General features: G+C 38.4%; 2 protein-coding genes, 1 long non-coding RNA gene and 2 pseudogenes across 5 annotated transcripts in view; 3 read left to right on the top strand and 2 right to left on the bottom strand.

Annotated features, from left to right (window-relative positions):
- Positions 1 to 20,000, top strand: part of LOC138057061 (uncharacterized) — a 366,889-nt gene that overhangs the window by 169,066 nt on the left and 177,823 nt on the right. The window lies entirely within an intron of this gene.
- LOC138057054 (uncharacterized) overlaps positions 1 to 20,000 on the top strand; it is an 83,854-nt gene that overhangs the window by 57,095 nt on the left and 6,759 nt on the right. For 2 of the 3 annotated variants that reach the window (XM_068903063.1, XM_068903064.1), the window contains one exon: positions 4,146 to 4,232. The gene's annotated coding sequence lies outside the window, so the exon portion shown is untranslated. Of the gene's footprint in view, positions 1 to 4,145; positions 4,233 to 20,000 lie in introns of those variants that run through there. The other variant, XR_011133593.1, reaches the window with a different exon arrangement.
- Positions 1,005 to 2,375, bottom strand: LOC138057616 (uncharacterized). Its single transcript, XM_068903573.1, has 3 exons — positions 2,258 to 2,375; positions 1,493 to 1,899; positions 1,005 to 1,363 (listed from the first exon to the last, which is right to left on the bottom strand). The coding sequence occupies exons 1-3, from the start codon at positions 2,373 to 2,375 to the stop codon at positions 1,277 to 1,279; spliced, it is 612 nt and encodes a 203-aa protein (XP_068759674.1). The 3' UTR covers positions 1,005 to 1,276.
- LOC138057878 (uncharacterized) lies at positions 5,188 to 7,764 on the top strand (annotated as a pseudogene).
- LOC138057617 (uncharacterized) lies at positions 7,919 to 12,674 on the bottom strand (annotated as a pseudogene).

Raw genomic sequence — 20,000 nt, forward strand, 5'->3', positions numbered from 1 at the left:
CGCCTCTATAATCAGATTAACCATGCCGAGTCTTAAATCCGGAAATTTCGTCTGACGCAAAAACCACGAAGGTAAATGCGTCTCATCATTTAACAAAAAGAAAAGAAAATCGTCTACTTCTTCAATATATTCACTAAGATCACAATCATAGTCAGAACGAATATTCATTTTATATGTTCGTAATCGACATGAAATCTTCCTCTTCTCTGCGTCTTCCACCTTTTGACCATTCAAAATTCTTAACATAACTTCATGTCCAGAAGATAATCGGGTCACGACCTCTCTTATCGTCTTAACATACTTGGACTGAAAATAGAAAAAACAAGGAAAAAACTTTACGTCCACAACGGACAAACAGGGAATTCATAAAATTCCAAAGGTGACAGTTCTAACCACTTAAAAAACATTGAATATTTTATCATTTAATTCCAACGTCTCAGCCATTTCTCTTCTCCTTATGTTCATCCAACGAGTTCTCAACAACAAATGAAAAACAAAGTCAGAAAACAACGTTTTTTACTCCTTTCAACAAAAATGCATCCATAAAACTTCTCTGTTATGTAAATATGTCTTCCTGCCTCCTTCGTCCACAGCAATGAAACGGTAATAATATCCATCATCATTATCAATGGAAGGTATTGTTCGTCTGACGCGTGACTGAAATCCACCCGTCCAATGTTTGACCTCACACCATTCCATAAAAGATTTCAAGACCATCATTCCTTCTTTCGGCCACGAAGATTTACAACATTTACATTCTTTACCGCAAAAACGTGTGGCACAAGTCAAATGTATATATTTTCCACAACAACTCGTCACATCCCTTCTCCCATCTTCCAACTCTAAATTGCAAAAGTAACAGACAGCAAGATAAAGTGTCATGTTTTCCTTTCTTCTTAAAAAGGGGATGTTGGGACTAAGACACAGACAAACTCAAATGACCTTTTTTCTGTTAAAACGTTTTATTTATCATTCATAAAGACAATGACATTTTTCAGCTTCACAAAAATATGGAAAACCAAACTCTTTATAAATGATGTTTTCCATAAATCTTATCTGTCTGATAAAATATAAACCCACACCATCGAGAAGAAACTTTTCAGATGATTTTCCTTTCAAAATAAGATTCAACAATGTCACATAATCTCTCCTATGAATATGGTTAGAAGGTAAAACTTCTAATTCGGATAAAAGCATTTCTATCATCCTCTCTCTAAAAATCTGGCGAGTCAATCTTCGTGAAAAGCCTGAAGTAGCTTTCATTTTTTCTTCCACTTTATTCAACTCTTTCATCATCTTCTTCATCGAAAATGCCATCTTCTTTCTTCTTCTTTCCTCCCACGAGTGGATCTTCCTCAAACTCCTCTATAAACATAACAAACAGAAATCATCTAATCAAGTTACCTCAGCAAATCCAAAATAAAAATTGTAAACCTACCACATCAAAATCCAAGATAAAACTAAAAACCATTAATTAATCTATCTTTTTTACCTCCAACACCATGCCAATCAAACAACAATTGAAAAAATTCTCCATCTCTTTTTCTTCTTGTTTTAGTGTAACTTCCATTTCCCTCTTCTCTTCATCATCTTTGATAAGGAAAACTTTCTCTCTCTCATTCTTCAACCATTCCAACAATCTATCCCTCTCCTCCACTACCTTTCCAAACATTTCAACCCTCCATGCACCAAATAAATCCACATACACAATGTATAATTGTGTGACCTTCTTATCATAATCTTTCTTATGAAGTTGAACACAATTCAAATCTTCTTCCTTCACTTCGGCAGCATTCCATTTTTCATCCAAATCAACAACTCTTAAACCTTCTACTCCACCAACAACCTCTCTCAAGCCATCAGATTCTCGTCCGCCTTCCGCCATCTCTGATTTCTTTTCTAAAATATAAAAACACGTATCACCTTACCTTCCACTTGCCTTCTCATTTTCTCTACGTCACGACATTCCAAGATAGTCTGCAACATAATTCCTACTTCTTCATCCTCCCTCTCGAATTCATTTTCCAATAATTCGTGCTCTTCGGTGCCCGGAAAATGGGAAAAAAAAAGCTTTTGCTTCCATCAGCCAACCTAAGATCTTCTCTCTCTCTCTCGTATAAAAAAACGTTGAAATCTGCGTCAAATCTAGGACCGGGGGAAATTCTGTTCAACATATCGTAAAAACGAGCCGTAACTTGTTCAAAACTTCGCTTCTGAAAACGAACTTCAGTATGATCCTGAATATTTTCATCAGAACCTCCGATGGTGTCATTTTTGCACTTTCGCGACAAAGTCGAAGATAGAAACTCTTCCAGTAAATTATCACTGTCTGATCGTCGTTCTTCTCTGTTAACAGATTCAGTTCCCTCCGCCATATTCTTTAGAACATATGGATAAACTGAGACAATATCAATATAGTCCGCCTCTGAAACGCCATCTCCCCGACCTCGAGTCTCGGCCACAGTCTTAACGGTCAAAAACAACTCATTAATATTATCACCATCATTAGCATATTATAACACAACCTCATTTGCATAAAAAGTGTCAGCTAAGTCCCAATATACTACTCTGTTTGCACGGAGGGAGAGAAAATCCTTGCGCTAGGAAGAACCGAGTGGACAAAGCATTTTTTTTGCATGCTTTACAATGCTGAATACTTCGGTTTGGCCAGTTTGGTTCACAATTGGTAGACCGAGGTTGCTGAACGCTGGCAGCTGGAATTTCTATTACTAGAATTATCCAAAGGGAAGTAGTTTACATGGTTGCGCTAATCTGAGCAAAGTTCTCTCTTGTGGGAAAGTATTGCATTTACCTTGGGGTTGAAGTTAAAACAGAAAACATGTACAAGCAAAACCAATGTTTATATTTCGGATTGGCAGTTTAAAAATGTTTTAGTAAGTTATTACTTCCTTTATCATATTTCCTGTCGATAAATTATAGAAAACATGGGGATTGCTTAGGCTTATTAGCTTAAAAATCCAATCATCGTTTTCCTTCACAAAATGTGTTTGACTACGGCAAAATCACACAAGAACATCAGCAGCAGCGGCCGAGTCCTTCACAAAGCGTGTGTAGCTATCTAAAACGCACTACAACACCCGTTCCCGGAAATATCTGCTATTAATTTTTCTCATTTATTATCTCAGTATAGTTGAACACAGGGTGCCTTCGATTGGGAAATCCGGATTTAGATGTTAAAATCTGGATCTTCGGATTTCCAGTCGAATACACAGTCGCGGATCTCACTAATTGAAATCCTACCTGACATGGATTTCCAATATGTGAAATCCGCGACAAAATCCGTTTATCAGATTTTGTGTTCAACTGGAAATCAAAAGATCCAGATTTTAAGATCTAAATCCAGATTTCCCAATCGAAAGCACCCATAGTTTTGACTCACTCTATTCGCATCCCTCAAAAACTCTTGTCATGACTGTCCGTAAACCGCCTTTCCATTTTTAAATCAGTCACAGGAATGTTCCGAGTAACAGGAACTTGATCGATGTCAAGTTTATTATTGGCGCCACGGAATTTTGAACGAGCCAATTAAAAAGAGACGAGGCTCGCAGTTTCTGACGATGACAAATCGGGAACACTCGTTCGTTTCGGGAAAACGAGTCAGCCATTTTGTAACTTTTGTCTCTGAAAATTTCCGAGTTATTGGATGGGAGCTACAATAGCTATCACTCCTTCTCAAGTTTGCTTCCGTGAATCCATCCGGTAAACATTTTTGTTAATCCGCTAACATTTAATTCCAGACCTTAAGCGTAACTTGGGTAAATATAACTTTTAATTCCACGACAGAACGCAGAACCACATGCTGGCCTTTGTTTTTTACACTTGCAAACAATCCTGCACAAATGACTTGACCTTATGGCGGAATCCTTGGTCTTTTGCATAATGACGTCATCACGTTAAAGAGCCTCAAATGGCTCCAAGTCGGTAACTTCTGGAAAGTGAGATGGCGGCGTAACCACTTGTTAAATATATCAATGATCTTTGTTTTGTGGCTTTCATAAACTTGGCCACTGGGACAGACTTAATTACGCGTAACGCGCAAGCAGGAAACCAAACGGGCCGTCGAGGTTACCGAGTCCTGCGTGCAACATTTAAATTTTTTCTCAGATCTCGTAATTTTTTTCCAGTCAAGATCGCTGTGAATCAGTAAGGAGGACACATTCACGAAATATTTATTAACAAAGAGGCTCTGCTTGAGCAACATCATCGTATTGGTGAGTGTCCGAGATAAAAAGGCTAACATTCGTGTAGACATGTCGAGTATATATTCAGATATATTCCACATTTGTAGCTAACACCGGTAATGAAATTTTCAACGACTGAATTTATTCAATTTGTTTTCATGCCAATATTTTTGCGATTGGGATGTCCTTTTTGGTAGTTTGATCAAAAGACATTTTATATTGTACTATATGTGTGAGCCGATGTGCGTAACAACGTGAAGCCTTTGGCTATGGCGTTGCGCCGCATAAACGCTCGTGTGCGTGGCACTGTTTGCGTGTGTTGGAATCATATTGACCTGACTGAAATACCGCCACTTTCGCGTGACGTGGCCACGCGACAAAAACAAACCCCAAGATAATTTGTACATTATGTTTTATACACAGACAGGGCACGTAAATTTGAAAACCTTTGGGCAAGGTACGTTTTTTTTCTGTATAATCCGCAGCAATTTGAAGTTCGCCGATTTGACAGAAAGCTATTGAGATTTTATAGTATTGACACCCAAAGAAAGAGCAAAAATATTTGGAAATTCTTGGCTTGCAGTCACGTGACTTCCGGTACAATTTGCCATTTTCATCCGCCATGTTGGGGTTCCAAAACCAATATGGCGGCCAGTGTGTTGACCACGTAGTCACCAACTCGTGAACCTAAACGCGATTTTCTCCAATTCCGCTGCCTCAAAATGCCTATGTGCCTGATCGTTGGCTGTTCTAGAAAGACTGGTCGAGGTAAGGGAGTCCGATTGTATCGAGTTCCGGCTATTATTACAAATCAAGGCCCAGAAGTTGAGGAATTGAGTATCGAGCGACGGCGATTGTGGATCTCTGCAATAAGCCGTGCTGATCTTACGGATAAAATCTTGAACAGCGATAAAGTTTGAGACCAACATTTCCATTCTGGAACTGCAGCTCCTTTATGGGATCGTTACAATATTGACTGAGTTCCCACTCTCAATTTAGGCCATGACAAAACGGCAACGCAAAGTGAACAACATCAAGCGCAATTGCGAGAGGCTCGAGCGGAGAGGTCAAAGGAAAGGCGAAAACGTCACGCGGAACAACAGGAACAAGAACGTTCACTGAAGCAGCAGAAATTAAATGAGCCTGGAGTTCCCTTTGCTGAGATCGAAAGTGCAAGTACCAGTTCAGAATAAGTCCAAGTGGAGAACTTGAACTTGCAACCTACAGACCAGCAAGAATCAGATCCCAACGAGCAAGCAACACACAGCACATGCTCTACTCAAACAAAGCGTTCGATTATTTATATCGTTCCGTGGAATCTCTTTCCATCAAGGACTGCCCACGAAGTGATGCCTCAACTCAAACAGAAGAGTTTGATTACTTGTTTGCTGAGTCAGTGACTAGCAAGCCTTTTGACAAAAATTATACACTGGTTTGCCAACATTTGAAGTACTGGAAGCCACTTTTAATCATGTTGCACCCCATGTCAAACGAAGAACACAATCCCTTTCTGTATTTCAAGAGATGGTTATGGTACTGATGAAATTGAGACTCAATGTTCCACACCAAGACTTGGCCTACCGATTTGGAGTCTCTATGTCCACAGTATCAAGGACATTTGCACACTGGCTGGTCATCATGGATGTGCGGTTGTCCCCACTGATCAGGTGGCCAGAGAGGGAAGAACTTTGGAAGACCATGCCCCAGTGTTTTAAGTTTTCGTTTGGAAATAAGACAACCGTCATTATTGACTGTTTTGAAGTTTTTTGTGTAAAACCGACAAACCTCCTGGCTAGAGCATAAACGTTCAGCTCGTACAAACACCACAACACAGTCAAGGTCCTCATCGGCATAACCCCTCAAGGCTGCATCTCCTTTGTCTCAGAAGCCTGGGGGGGACGCACCTCAGACAAGTATCTCACGGAACATTGTGGGCTGCTCAACAACTTGCTTCCTGGGGATCTAGTTATGGCAGACAGGGCATTCACTGTTCACGATGGTGTTGCCCTTAAACAAGCAAAACTCATAATTCCAGCATTCACTAAAGGAAAAGAACAACTGGACCCTGTTGACGTTGAAAGAACAAGGGGGATCGCACATGTTAGGATCCACGTTGAACGAGTTATAGGACTTTTACGCAGGAAATACACAATTCTTGAGAGTACCTTGTCAGTAGATTTTTTAACCTGTAATCCAACTGGAAATCCTGAGATCCAGGTACCTATGATCGACCGCATACTCAGAGTTTGCTCTGGACTTGTCAATCTATGTGGCCCCATTGTCCCATTTGATTAGATTAATCTGTGCAAAATACAATGGAATCCCAATTTTGTTAACCTCTAAGGCTAGTGTAAATTGGTTTGTGAAATCAGAGAGTTCAAATCAATGGTTAAAAATAGTTTAAGAGAGGAAATGACTCCGAGTCCAAGTTATCAGAAGCTTTAAAAAATAGAGGATTTACAAAACTGGGATTCCATTGTACTTATGTAAACCATGCTGTTTCGAAATTTGTTGGTTTAATTTTAAAATGTTGTAAATGTGTGTACCACCACCTGGGGGAAGTCCCTTATGGGGTTGTGTGGCCAATTTTAATATGGTTTTTAGGGATTTTTTGTCTCAAATATGGATTTCGCCTGAAATTAAATGGGATCCTAAGAGGTTCGATGAGGAGATTAAAGAATGAAAATTAGTTTTGAAACACCACCAGACAGTTGACCCACAAGCAACTCCGGCGTTTAGAGGATATTTTAGATGTCCATATTCTTTGATGTTCATTCTTGTCTGAGACAGGGTATTATGACTCAAGCTGGTTATGAAAAATTGGGAGATGAGTGACTAAGCCGTACCTCCCCAGCTAAAGATATGATGGGTGCCCCCCCCCCTCCCCAAAGGTAACAATGTGCTTTTGTAAAGCTAATTTTATATGTTAAACCCAAGAAATTGAAAGAAATTTATTCATTATAACAATGACAGGTTTCTCCTGTCATGTAATTCCCAGTTGATTTATTTGAACATACAAATTGACCGGGAGTCGTTGTAAAGCTATTTTATATGTTAAACCCAAGGAGTTGATATTTATTAATTATAACAATGAGAGGTTCATCCTGTCATGTCATTCCCAGTTCATTTATTTGAAAATACAACTTGTAAAACCAAAAACAGCCAGTTTTAATTAATTATATTTCGAAAAGGGAAAAAAGACAAATGAGAGATGACCAGTTAGACAGTTTGTTTACTTGTAAAGATATCCTCATCATTGATCATTAATTACTGTACAAAAAGGAAAGGTACTTAGATGTTTACCACTAGATTTATATCCCTTAAAGGCTGCAGTTTTTTTAAGCCATTAGGTTGAAGTTCTTTATCATACGCCTACATTAGAAAATTATAACTTACACCTTTCACTCCCAGGAATGACTAGCAAATAAATTCTCCTAACGATTTTACTACTCTGTCAAGGAGACAGGTGGTGAGAATTTGGAAAATTATCAACTATGGGAAAGTGTCTTTATGTTACACCAAATTCTCAAGAACAGAGAACAAAGATTTGTATGGTCATCAGTTAGGAGAATTGAATTTCAGATCTTTGGAGTGAAGGGTTAAGGGTATTATGATTTGTAAAGCAATGAAAGGGAAGTAACCTTACTGGTGGCCAATTGGTTGAAACAGTTTATTTTGTAAATAAATAGCAATAACACCTGAAGCTTTTTTGTGTCTCAAAAACTATTTAGTTTACAATGTGAGATAGCTGTCCAGGTAGCTAAAAAAATTTTAATGCTGCAATTATCGCAACGGTTCTTGTAAGTCACTAAAATTTCAAACGATGGAAACTGAGACATCAGACCAGCTTGAAGACAGGCCACTAAATGTGGTCGCATTTTTGTAATGTCAAAATTCAGGTTTTGTGGATTGGATCCAAATACAAGACTTGTCGCAAAAGCAATAGCAAAAACCCCACAGTCACTTCCATTTCTTTGCTGTTGGCAGGGTGCATACTCGAGTTTCTGGAAGCTATCTGCTAATACTAAGTCTTTGACCTGATCTTCAACTTCTTGTGAGATGATGTCATGATATAGACTGTCAAACAGTCTGACTGTTCTGGGAAGGCATCCTATTGAACTAACACAAACCTAGTGATTGTGTCCTGTATGTAATAACTGTACAAATTCACCAGAAACTACATTAAAATTTCGCACTGGACCTAATGTAGGACGCTGAAAACCTTCAATCAAAGGGTTAATTTTCTGCAAAAGTACCTGTGCACTGTGGATAATTGCACCATCAAGCCAACCATGGGGGGACATAATAAGCTGATAATCTTGTTCATCAAGACTTCTGAGTGGACGATATCGTTCAGATTCACTAGTTGTAACCATAGTAACCTCCACGTCATCAGCACTTTCCTCTTCACTGTCATGATAAGATTCTTGTGCATTGTCAAGTTCATAGGACGTAGGTTTATCATCATGAGATTGAGAAGAACAAGTGGTAGGTGCAACTGGGGTTTTATGACATGTCCCTGGAACTGCGGTGCTGGCATGAAATGGCTTTGCATGTTTTGTTTTGCAATCGGTGCATTTCCAGGTTGTCCTGCTGTTGTTGGGCAATTTCTTGTAACCAAGGCAGGTCAAGTGAAAAAAGTTTCCACTCTGGCAATCATCGCTGTGGCACTCAAGTAATTTGTCAGATTGCTGTGGCACTGCTTGGCAAATACAAATACTGTTGAGAGATAAAGCCTTAGCCATTATTTCTGGAGATTTATCCTTTCCTTTTTTCGACCGCTTAAACTGTGGTAGCCTGCAGCAGTGTGGGCAGTACCACACCCTTGGTAGCGGGGTTGAGATTGCTAAGCACGAGGGATGAAACTCAACAAATGGGCAGTGGGGGTTTCCACATTTCACAGTGTTTCCACATGATGGCATTCTGCAGAAACAAATTCCAACACCTGCTTGTGGTATCTCATCAGAAATGTCACACTTCCTTGTGTACCATCTGCCTAAAATTTCAGGCAAAATACATGTTCTCCAGAAAGTCGTAAGTTTTGGCAAAACCTCCTTCCAGTGATCATGGTCAGGGTAAATTCTCTCTTTGGTAATTGTTGCACGGTGAGAACTGTCAAAAGCACAAACAACGAAATCATTGTACTTCCGTTCAGGTAATGTCAAAAGCTGTTGTTGAACTTGAAAAAAGTAGTTGTGGTTTCGTTTCAGCTGGAAATTACCGGCTACCTTTTCCAGGCAAGCATTCTTCTTCAAAACATAACTGTCAAAGTCACATCGGTCAATACAAAGAGAACATTTGACCTCTCCGCACCCCAGTCCACAGCATGAGCAAGATACTAAGAAGTCTGGAGTGGCATGAATCCAAGGGTACTCTTGGTTGATAACTAAGCCACACTGCGAGAGTTTAAAGTCATCATGACTGTTTTTCATTTCTTCTTCATAGGCTTTAATTGCGTCAGCTTCATGTTTGCACCCATGAATCACTGCTTTTGTGTTTACTTTAAATAAATTTGGATAGCAGGTTGTCGTGATCAGTGATTGTGATGGCTGTGCTGGGTTTGTCCGGCAGACTGCTCCACTCATTGACGCACCAATACGACCCGCTCTATGTCGAAAAAATGCACTCCCATTTGCCAGGCTTTGTGTATCTCTCTCAATTTGTGCAATGTCTTTACTTGACAAGCAAATTTCTACATTAAAGCACTTCTTTAGTAAATCAGTGTATGTGAGGTTTAAATTGTCATTGTCAAAAAGGTCTGGGATTGTTTGGATACTGCTGCTTTCTGATACAAACTGGTCAGAGTAGGTCTTGATAAGACTTAAAGCCACTGGTTTAATTTTCGATTTGTCTAGACTTTCATAAAGGGTGTTCATTTCAGTCTCCGTGGGAACTTGTACTGTTAGTTCTCTTCTGCTGCCGGTGAAGGATGTTGCCTGAGCCTCTCCTAAGTTATCGATTTTTTCATCCAAATCCGCTTTAAGTTTTCTGGCGGAGGTCAAATTTATGTCGCGCATTTTTGCATATGGGACATCTTTTACAAATGATGGCAACAACCACGTACATTTAACTTGGGTACAGGCCAACTTACCGCGAATCCTCGTCCACGCTTCGATATAAAACAACACACTTGCAACATGCGAGCACGTTTCCGAGAGCCCTGCTTTGCACCCTAAGCAGTGGGCTGATTTGACTGTTCCGTCTTTTTCGGCGACAACCCACACATAGATCAAAGGGTCATTCATTCTTTGTGAATGTCTCACTTTTCCTGTAACAACGTGCTTTCCAGCGACAACACAGCCTTGAATGCCTGATAAAAATCCTGAAACCACAAAGTTGTAGGCTTCCAAACTCTTGTATGCTTTGAACTTGTGTTAATTCAAATAAGACTAGAAAAATTATCCGTTTTTGACATTTTTCAGTGGGCTATTCTTGGCTTGCACGTGACGTCACTGTATTTTCCATATTTGGGTATCCGCCATGTTGGGGTTCCACCGCGGGTAAAATTTACATGTGTTTATTATGCATATATGCCATCGCTGTGTACTATACGATGAGTTCTTTGGAGAATGAACGCGTTCCCTCGCTTGACGAGCTTTGTAGTAAGATCCCAATATTGTCGGAGTATTGTGCTAAACTTGACGACAACGTAAAACGAAGATACGTTGAAAAAATCGCCGAAATTGGAGTCGATCCGGTCACCATTCCCGATCAACAGTTTGACACGGAGTGCCTTCCACCTATCGAAGCCATGGATTTGCTTAGCTACTTGGTTTTGGACACGACTGAAGTCACCTCCGCGACGAAGCGACGAAGACGAATCTTTCACGAGCAGACTGCAAACAATGATCAATCAAGCAAGACATTGAACCGATTTATAAAATATAAGAGCACTTCACAGATTTATCCGTAGAAAGGGTATGGCCATTTTCTTAAGGTAAGGCAACTTTTTAATTCTCATGATGCACGTTTCAATTTCTGTGGATCCCGTTTTTAAAATCTGTCTTTACTACTAAAAATATTCTGAAGATCCGTATTCCTCGAAAGCTAGAAATATCATTGTAGTTAGATATGCAACTAGCCGTTGTGGGCGAGCTCATGAAACAAGACTTACGCTAACCAATTAGAATTCAACAAAAAAACATATAACACAGATGAATTCTAGCTCGTATGATTTTCCTCCTGTTTCAGCTGTTACTGGATTGATAAGCGTCTCGCAGTGTCCCAGTCCGGGCGTCAACTATGTGTTTACAACAATCCAGTGAACATTAACTTTCGCAACATTTTTTGTTTACTTGAACAGTAGATTTAGGGGGACACTGTGACATATATTTGGTGCATTTACTCCATTTTTTAAAGAAAACTATAGTGGCCGGCTATGCAAATATTTGGTTGATGAACCACCACATTTCGTATGATTTCGTGGCGCGTATCAAATTACGCATGCATCTAATTCGGTGCAAATTTTGAGTAATTTTAGTTATGTGGTTATGTAAATTTTAGGATGTCAAATTCCAGTTTAAAACAGCAATTCTATGGTTGGTACAGTAATAAACACGGGCGACTGACTTTTGCTAGGCCGTTGATTTTTGAGAATCTCGACGAAATTGTGTTTTGACGGAAAACGCATCAGTTCACGTGACTTGTTCGGGTTGACTGGTTTCGCCTTAAAAATATGTAGTGTCCAAGGGATTCAACCAATTATATGAGAAGTTTTCAACTTGCACAAGCTCGGCATTCAATTGAAAGTATTAACTAATTATCATACTTTAAAAAACGGTTCTGTTGGATCGAGCAAACTTTCTCTATAGGATTATTTACATTCTTGCGATTTGGTAACGAAAGAAACAACCGACCGTGACCTCACTTCCTGTACACATTTCTAAAAAAAGGTGATCAGGCTGAAAGTTTCGCGCCAAGGTGGCTAAAGAATGATAATTAGTTAAAACTTTCCATCATGGGAATGGCGATTCGGTATCAAAACAAACAACCGATTGACGTCACTTCCCGTCAACGAAAAAAGTGATGTGGAATGGGAGAAAGTGCACAGAATCCCCAAACAACGACAATCAAGATATTGAACCCATTTGTAAAATATTAGAGCACTTTCAGATTTACCATAGAGAGGGTATGGCCAATTTTTCAAGGTAGGATAACTTTTAATTCTCATGATACACGTTTCAACTTCTGTGGATCACATTTTTAAATGGTGTCTTTACTACTAAAAAGATTCTGAAGGTCCGTATTTCTTGACTAGAGCAATGAAAGATAGAAATATCATTGTAGTTAGATAAGTAACTAGCCGTTGTGAGCAAGCCCGAAAAACAAGATTTACCCTAACCTGTCAGAATTCCTCAAAAGAGTCATAACGCAGGTGAATTCTAGCTTCCTCGTATTTTCCCGGCCAGGTTTGCCCTTGATTAGACGAGCGTCATGAGCGTCTCGAAGTGCCCCATTAAGTCCAAGCGTCATCTATGTATTTACAACAATCTAGTGAACACTTTCGCAACATTTTTTGTTTACTCGAGCAGTAGATTTAGGGCGACACTGTGACATATATCGGGTGCATTTACTCCATCTTTTTAAAGAAAACTGTAGTGTCCAGTTATGAAAATATTTGGTAGATTAGCTTTTTCGCATGCATCTAATTAGGTGCAAATCTTGAAAAATTAACATAATTATGAATTCCGTGGTTGGCACAATACTAAAAACTGGTGAGGGTCACGCTAAATATCGCTATTGACTAACTTTTTGATTTTTGAGAATCTTGACGAAATTGAAATCATTTGTTTTTTGACGGAATACGCATCAGTTTACATGACTTCGACGGAGGAAGAATCCGCATCGATCATGTTATTAAAACCGTCACGTGGTCGGCTATTTCTACCGGGAGCATTTTTGCCCATTTCGGCGAAATGATTTGGTTTGTTTTTTGACGGAATACGGATCAGTTTACGTGACTTGTTCGGGTCAATTTTTGAGTGGGTTTCGCCTCAGTAAAATGTAATGTAGTGTCCGCACGATTTAACGATACGAGACGTTTTCAACTTGCCAAAGCTCACCATTCAATTGAAAGTGTCGACTAATTATCATTCTTTAAAAATACGGCTCTATTGGATCGAGCCAACTTTCTCTATGGTATTACTAAGGACCTTAAGCAAGCACGAAGAGGACGGCTACAAGAACGTTGTCTAAAAATATTATTTCTGTCATTTTGCGATTACTCCAAGTGGATAGCCCTTGAAACAACTAATTTACGCTAATTATGTAACCTGTCAGAATTCAACAAAAAAAAAAAACATATAACGCAGATGAATTCTAGCGTCCTATAATCAGTTCCTCTTATACCACGAGCGCAGCCTAATCTTGATGACCGTTATGATTATGTCTTAGGAACAGACAGGGCACAAAAGTTTTGGAAACCTTTGGTCAAGACATGTTGTTTTTTCTGTATAATCCGCAGCAATTTGAAGTTCGCCGATTTGACAGGAAGTTTTTGAGATTTTATAACATTGACACCAAAACAAAGAGCAAAAATATTTCGAAATAGTTTGGCCACTGAAAATATGTCAAAAACAGGTGCATTTACTCCATCTTTTTAAAGAAAACTGTAGTGTCCAGTTATGAAAATATTTGGTAGATTAGCTTTTTCACATGCATCTAATTAGGTGCAAATCTTGAAAAATTAACATAATTATGAATTCCGTGGTTGGCACAATACTAAAAACTGGTGAGGGTCACGCTAAATATCGCTATTGACTAACTTTTTGATTTTTGAGAATCTTGACGAAATTGAAATCATTTGTTTTTTGACGGAATACGCATCAGTTTACATGACTTCGACGGAGGAAGAATCCGCATCGATCATGTTATTAAAACCGTCACGTGGTCGGCTATTTCTACCGGGAGCATTTTTGCCCATTTCGGCGAAATGATTTGGTTTGTTTTTTGACGGAATACGGATCAGTTTACGTGACTTGTTCGGGTCAATTTTTGAGTGGGTTTCGCCTCAGTAAAATGTAATGTAGTGTCCGCACGATTTAACGATACGAGACGTTTTCAACTTGCCAAAGCTCACCATTCAATTGAAAGTGTCGACTAATTATCATTCTTTAAAAATACGGCTCTATTGGATCGAGCCAACTTTCTCTATGGTATTACTAAGGACCTTAAGCAAGCACGAAGAGGACGGCTACAAGAACGTTGTCTAAAAATATTATTTCTGTCATTTTGCGATTACTCCAAGTGGATAGCCCTTGAAACAACTAATTTACGCTAATTATGTAACCTGTCAGAATTCAACAACAAAAAAAAAACATATAACGCAGATGAATTCTAGCGTCCTATAATCAGTTCCTCTTATACCACGAGCGCAGCCTAATCTTGATGACCGTTATGATTATGTCTTAGGAACAGACAGGGCACAAAAGTTTTGGAAACCTTTGGTCAAGACATGTTGTTTTTTCTGTATAATCCGCAGCAATTTGAAGTTCGCCGATTTGACAGGAAGTTTTTGAGATTTTATAACATTGACACCAAAACAAAGAGCAAAAATATTTCGAAATAGTTTGGCCACTGAAAATATGTCAAAAACGGGTGCATTTACTCCATCTTTTTAAAGAAAACTGTAGTGTCCAGTTATGAAAATATTTGGTAGATTAGCTTTTTCACATGCATCTAATTAGGTGCAAATCTTGAAAAATTAACATAATTATGAATTCCGTGGTTGGCACAATACTAAAAACTGGTGAGGGTCACGCTAAATATCGCTATTGACTAACTTTTTGATTTTTGAGAATCTTGACGAAATTGAAATCATTTGTTTTTTGACGGAATACGCATCAGTTTACATGACTTCGACGGAGGAAGAATCCGCATCGATCATGTTATTAAAACCGTCACGTGGTCGGCTATTTCTACCGGGAGCATTTTTGCCCATTTCGGCGAAATGATTTGGTTTGTTTTTTGACGGAATACGGATCAGTTTACGTGACTTGTTCGGGTCAATTTTTGAGTGGGTTTCGCCTCAGTAAAATGTAATGTAGTGTCCGCACGATTTAACGATACGAGACGTTTTCAACTTGCCAAAGCTCACCATTCAATTGAAAGTGTCGACTAATTATCATTCTTTAAAAATACGGCTCTATTGGATCGAGCCAACTTTCTCTATGGTATTACTAAGGACCTTAAGCAAGCACGAAGAGGACGGCTACAAGAACGTTGTCTAAAAATATTATTTCTGTCATTTTGCGATTACTCCAAGTGGATAGCCCTTGAAACAACTAATTTACGCTAATTATGTAACCTGTCAGAATTCAACAAAAAAAAAAAACATATAACGCAGATGAATTCTAGCGTCCTATAATCAGTTCCTCTTATACCACGAGCGCAGCCTAATCTTGATGACCGTTATGATTATGTCTTAGGAACAGACAGGGCACAAAAGTTTTGGAAACCTTTGGTCAAGACATGTTGTTTTTTCTGTATAATCCGCAGCAATTTGAAGTTCGCCGATTTGACAGGAAGTTTTTGAGATTTTATAACATTGACACCAAAACAAAGAGCAAAAATATTTCGAAATAGTTTGGCCACTGAAAATATGTCAAAAACAGGTGCATTTACTCCATCTTTTTAAAGAAAACTGTAGTGTCCAGTTATGAAAATATTTGGTAGATTAGCTTTTTCACATGCATCTAATTAGGTGCAAATCTTGAAAAATTAACATAATTATGAATTCCGTGGTTGGCACAATACTAAAAACTGGTGAGGGTCACGCTAAATATCGCTATTGACTAACTTTTTGATTTTTGAGAATCTTGACGAAATTGAAATCATTTGTTTTTTGACGGAATACGCATCAGTTTACATGACTTCGACGGAGGAAGAATCCGCATCGATCATGTTATTAAAACCGTCACGTGGTCGGCTATTTCTACCGGGAGCATTTTTGCCCATTTCGGCGAAATGATTTGGTTTGTTTTTTGACGGAATACGGATCAGTTTACGTGACTTGTTCGGGTCAATTTTTGAGTGGGTTTCGCCTCAGTAAAATGTAATGTAGTGTCCGCACGATTTAACGATACGAGACGTTTTCAACTTGCCAAAGCTCACCATTCAATTGAAAGTGTCGACTAATTATCATTCTTTAAAAATACGGCTCTATTGGATCGAGCCAACTTTCTCTATGGTATTACTAAGGACCTTAAGCAAGCACGAAGAGGACGGCTACAAGAACGTTGTCTAAAAATATTATTTCTGTCATTTTGCGATTACTCCAAGTGGATAGCCCTTGAAACAACTAATTTACGCTAATTATGTAACCTGTCAGAATTCAACAAAAAAAAAAAAACATATAACGCAGATGAATTCTAGCGTCCTATAATCAGTTCCTCTTATACCACGAGCGCAGCCTAATCTTGATGACCGTTATGATTATGTCTTAGGAACAGACAGGGCACAAAAGTTTTGGAAACCTTTGGTCAAGACATGTTGTTTTTTCTGTATAATCCGCAGCAATTTGAAGTTCGCCGATTTGACAGGAAGTTTTTGAGATTTTATAACATTGACACCAAAACAAAGAGCAAAAATATTTCGAAATAGTTTGGCCACTGAAAATATGTCAAAAACGGGTGCATTTACTCCATCTTTTTAAAGAAAACTGTAGTGTCCAGTTATGAAAATATTTGGTAGATTAGCTTTTTCACATGCATCTAATTAGGTGCAAATCTTGAAAAATTAACATAATTATGAATTCCGTGGTTGGCACAATACTAAAAACTGGTGAGGGTCACGCTAAATATCGCTATTGACTAACTTTTTGATTTTTGAGAATCTTGACGAAATTGAAATCATTTGTTTTTTGACGGAATACGCATCAGTTTACATGACTTCGACGGAGGAAGAATCCGCATCGATCATGTTATTAAAACCGTCACGTGGTCGGCTATTTCTACCGGGAGCATTTTTGCCCATTTCGGCGAAATGATTTGGTTTGTTTTTTGACGGAATACGGATCAGTTTACGTGACTTGTTCGGGTCAATTTTTGAGTGGGTTTCGCCTCAGTAAAATGTAATGTAGTGTCCGCACGATTTAACGATACGAGACGTTTTCAACTTGCCAAAGCTCACCATTCAATTGAAAGTGTCGACTAATTATCATTCTTTAAAAATACGGCTCTATTGGATCGAGCCAACTTTCTCTATGGTATTACTAAGGACCTTAAGCAAGCACGAAGAGGACGGCTACAAGAACGTTGTCTAAAAATATTATTTCTGTCATTTTGCGATTACTCCAAGTGGATAGCCCTTGAAACAACTAATTTACGCTAATTATGTAACCTGTCAGAATTCAACAAAAAAAAAAAAACATATAACGCAGATGAATTCTAGCGTCCTATAATCAGTTCCTCTTATACCACGAGCGCAGCCTAATCTTGATGACCGTTATGATTATGTCTTAGGAACAGACAGGGCACAAAAGTTTTGGAAACCTTTGGTCAAGACATGTTGTTTTTTCTGTATAATCCGCAGCAATTTGAAGTTCGCCGATTTGACAGGAAGTTTTTGAGATTTTATAACATTGACACCAAAACAAAGAGCAAAAATATTTCGAAATAGTTTGGCCACTGAAAATATGTCAAAAACGGGTGCATTTACTCCATCTTTTTAAAGAAAACTGTAGTGTCCAGTTATGAAAATATTTGGTAGATTAGCTTTTTCACATGCATCTAATTAGGTGCAAATCTTGAAAAATTAACATAATTATGAATTCCGTGGTTGGCACAATACTAAAAACTGGTGAGGGTCACGCTAAATATCGCTATTGACTAACTTTTTGATTTTTGAGAATCTTGACGAAATTGAAATCATTTGTTTTTTGACGGAATACGCATCAGTTTACATGACTTCGACGGAGGAAGAATCCGCATCGATCATGTTATTAAAACCGTCACGTGGTCGGCTATTTCTACCGGGAGCATTTTTGCCCATTTCGGCGAAATGATTTGGTTTGTTTTTTGACGGAATACGGATCAGTTTACGTGACTTGTTCGGGTCAATTTTTGAGTGGGTTTCGCCTCAGTAAAATGTAATGTAGTGTCCGCACGATTTAACGATACGAGACGTTTTCAACTTGCCAAAGCTCACCATTCAATTGAAAGTGTCGACTAATTATCATTCTTTAAAAATACGGCTCTATTGGATCGAGCCAACTTTCTCTATGGTATTACTAAGGACCTTAAGCAAGCACGAAGAGGACGGCTACAAGAACGTTGTCTAAAAATATTATTTCTGTCATTTTGCGATTACTCCAAGTGGATAGCCCTTGAAACAACTAATTTACGCTAATTATGTAACCTGTCAGAATTCAACAAAAAAAAAAAAACATATAACGCAGATGAATTCTAGCGTCCTATAATCAGTTCCTCTTATACCACGAGCGCAGCCTAATCTTGATGACCGTTATGATTATGTCTTAGGAACAGACAGGGCACAAAAGTTTTGGAAACCTTTGGTCAAGACATGTTGTTTTTTCTGTATAATCCGCAGCAATTTGAAGTTCGCCGATTTGACAGGAAGTTTTTGAGATTTTATAACATTGACACCAAAACAAAGAGCAAAAATATTTCGAAATAGTTTGGCCACTGAAAATATGTCAAAAACGGGTGCATTTACTCCATCTTTTTAAAGAAAACTGTAGTGTCCAGTTATGAAAATATTTGGTAGATTAGCTTTTTCACATGCATCTAATTAGGTGCAAATCTTGAAAAATTAACATAATTATGAATTCCGTGGTTGGCACAAAACTAAAAACTGGTGAGGGTCACGCGAAATATCGCTATTGACTAACTTTTTGATTTTTAAGAATCTTGACGAAATTGAAATCATTTGTTTTTTGACGGAATACGCATCAGTTTACATGACTTCGACGGAGGAAGAATCCGCATCGATCATGTTATTAAAACCGTCACGTGGTCGGCTATTTCTACCGGGAGCATTTTTGCCCATTTCGGCGAAATGATTTGGTTTGTTTTTTGACGGAATACGGATCAGTTTACGTGACTTGTTCGGGTCAATTTTTGAGTGGGTTTCGCCTCAGTAAAATGTAATGTAGTGTCCGCACGATTTAACGATACGAGACGTTTTCAACTTGCCAAAGCTCACCATTCAATTGAAAGTGTCGACTAATTATCATTCTTTAAAAATACGGCTCTATTGGATCGAGCCAACTTTCTCTATGGTATTACTAAGGACCTTAAGCAAGCACGAAGAGGACGGCTACAAGAACGTTGTCTAAAAATATTATTTCTGTCATTTTGCGATTACTCCAAGTGGATAGCCCTTGAAACAACTAATTTACGCTAATTATGTAACCTGTCAGAATTCAACAAAAAAAAAAAAAACATATAACGCAGATGAATTCTAGCGTCCTATAATCAGTTCCTCTTATACCACGAGCGCAGCCTAATCTTGATGACCGTTATGATTATGTCTTAGGAACAGACAGGGCACAAAAGTTTTGGAAATCTTGGTCAAGATATGTTGTTTTTTCTGTATAATCCGCAGCAATTTGAAGTTCGCCGATTTGACAGGAAGTTTTTGAGATTTTATAACATTGACACCAAAACAAAGAGCAAAAATATTTCGAAATAGTTTGGCCACTGAAAATATGTCAAAAACAGGTGCATTTACTCCATCTTTTTAAAGAAAACTGTAGTGTCCAGTTATGAAAATATTTGGTAGATTAGCTTTTTCACATGCATCTAATTAGGTGCAAATCTTGAAAAATTAACATAATTA

The sequence above is a fragment of the Montipora capricornis genome, chromosome 7 (assembly GCF_036669925.1).
Source record: "Montipora capricornis isolate CH-2021 chromosome 7, ASM3666992v2, whole genome shotgun sequence".
Taxonomy (NCBI): domain Eukaryota; kingdom Metazoa; phylum Cnidaria; class Anthozoa; order Scleractinia; family Acroporidae; genus Montipora; species Montipora capricornis.

What these genes read in the sequence shown, in the direction of transcription:
- LOC138057616 (XM_068903573.1), bottom strand. Translation starts at nt 2,375, where the DNA reads ATGGCGGAGGGAACTGAATCTGTTAACAGAGAAGAACGACGATCAGAC. An exon ending in CAAAAATGACACCATCGGAG is followed by an intron (nt 1,900 to 2,257) that starts GTTCTGATGAAA and finishes TTTATATTTTAG; the next exon opens with AAAAGAAATCAGAGATGGCG. An exon ending in TGATTGGCATGGTGTTGGAG is followed by an intron (nt 1,364 to 1,492) that starts GTAAAAAAGATA and finishes ATGTTTATAGAG; the next exon opens with GAGTTTGAGGAAGATCCACT.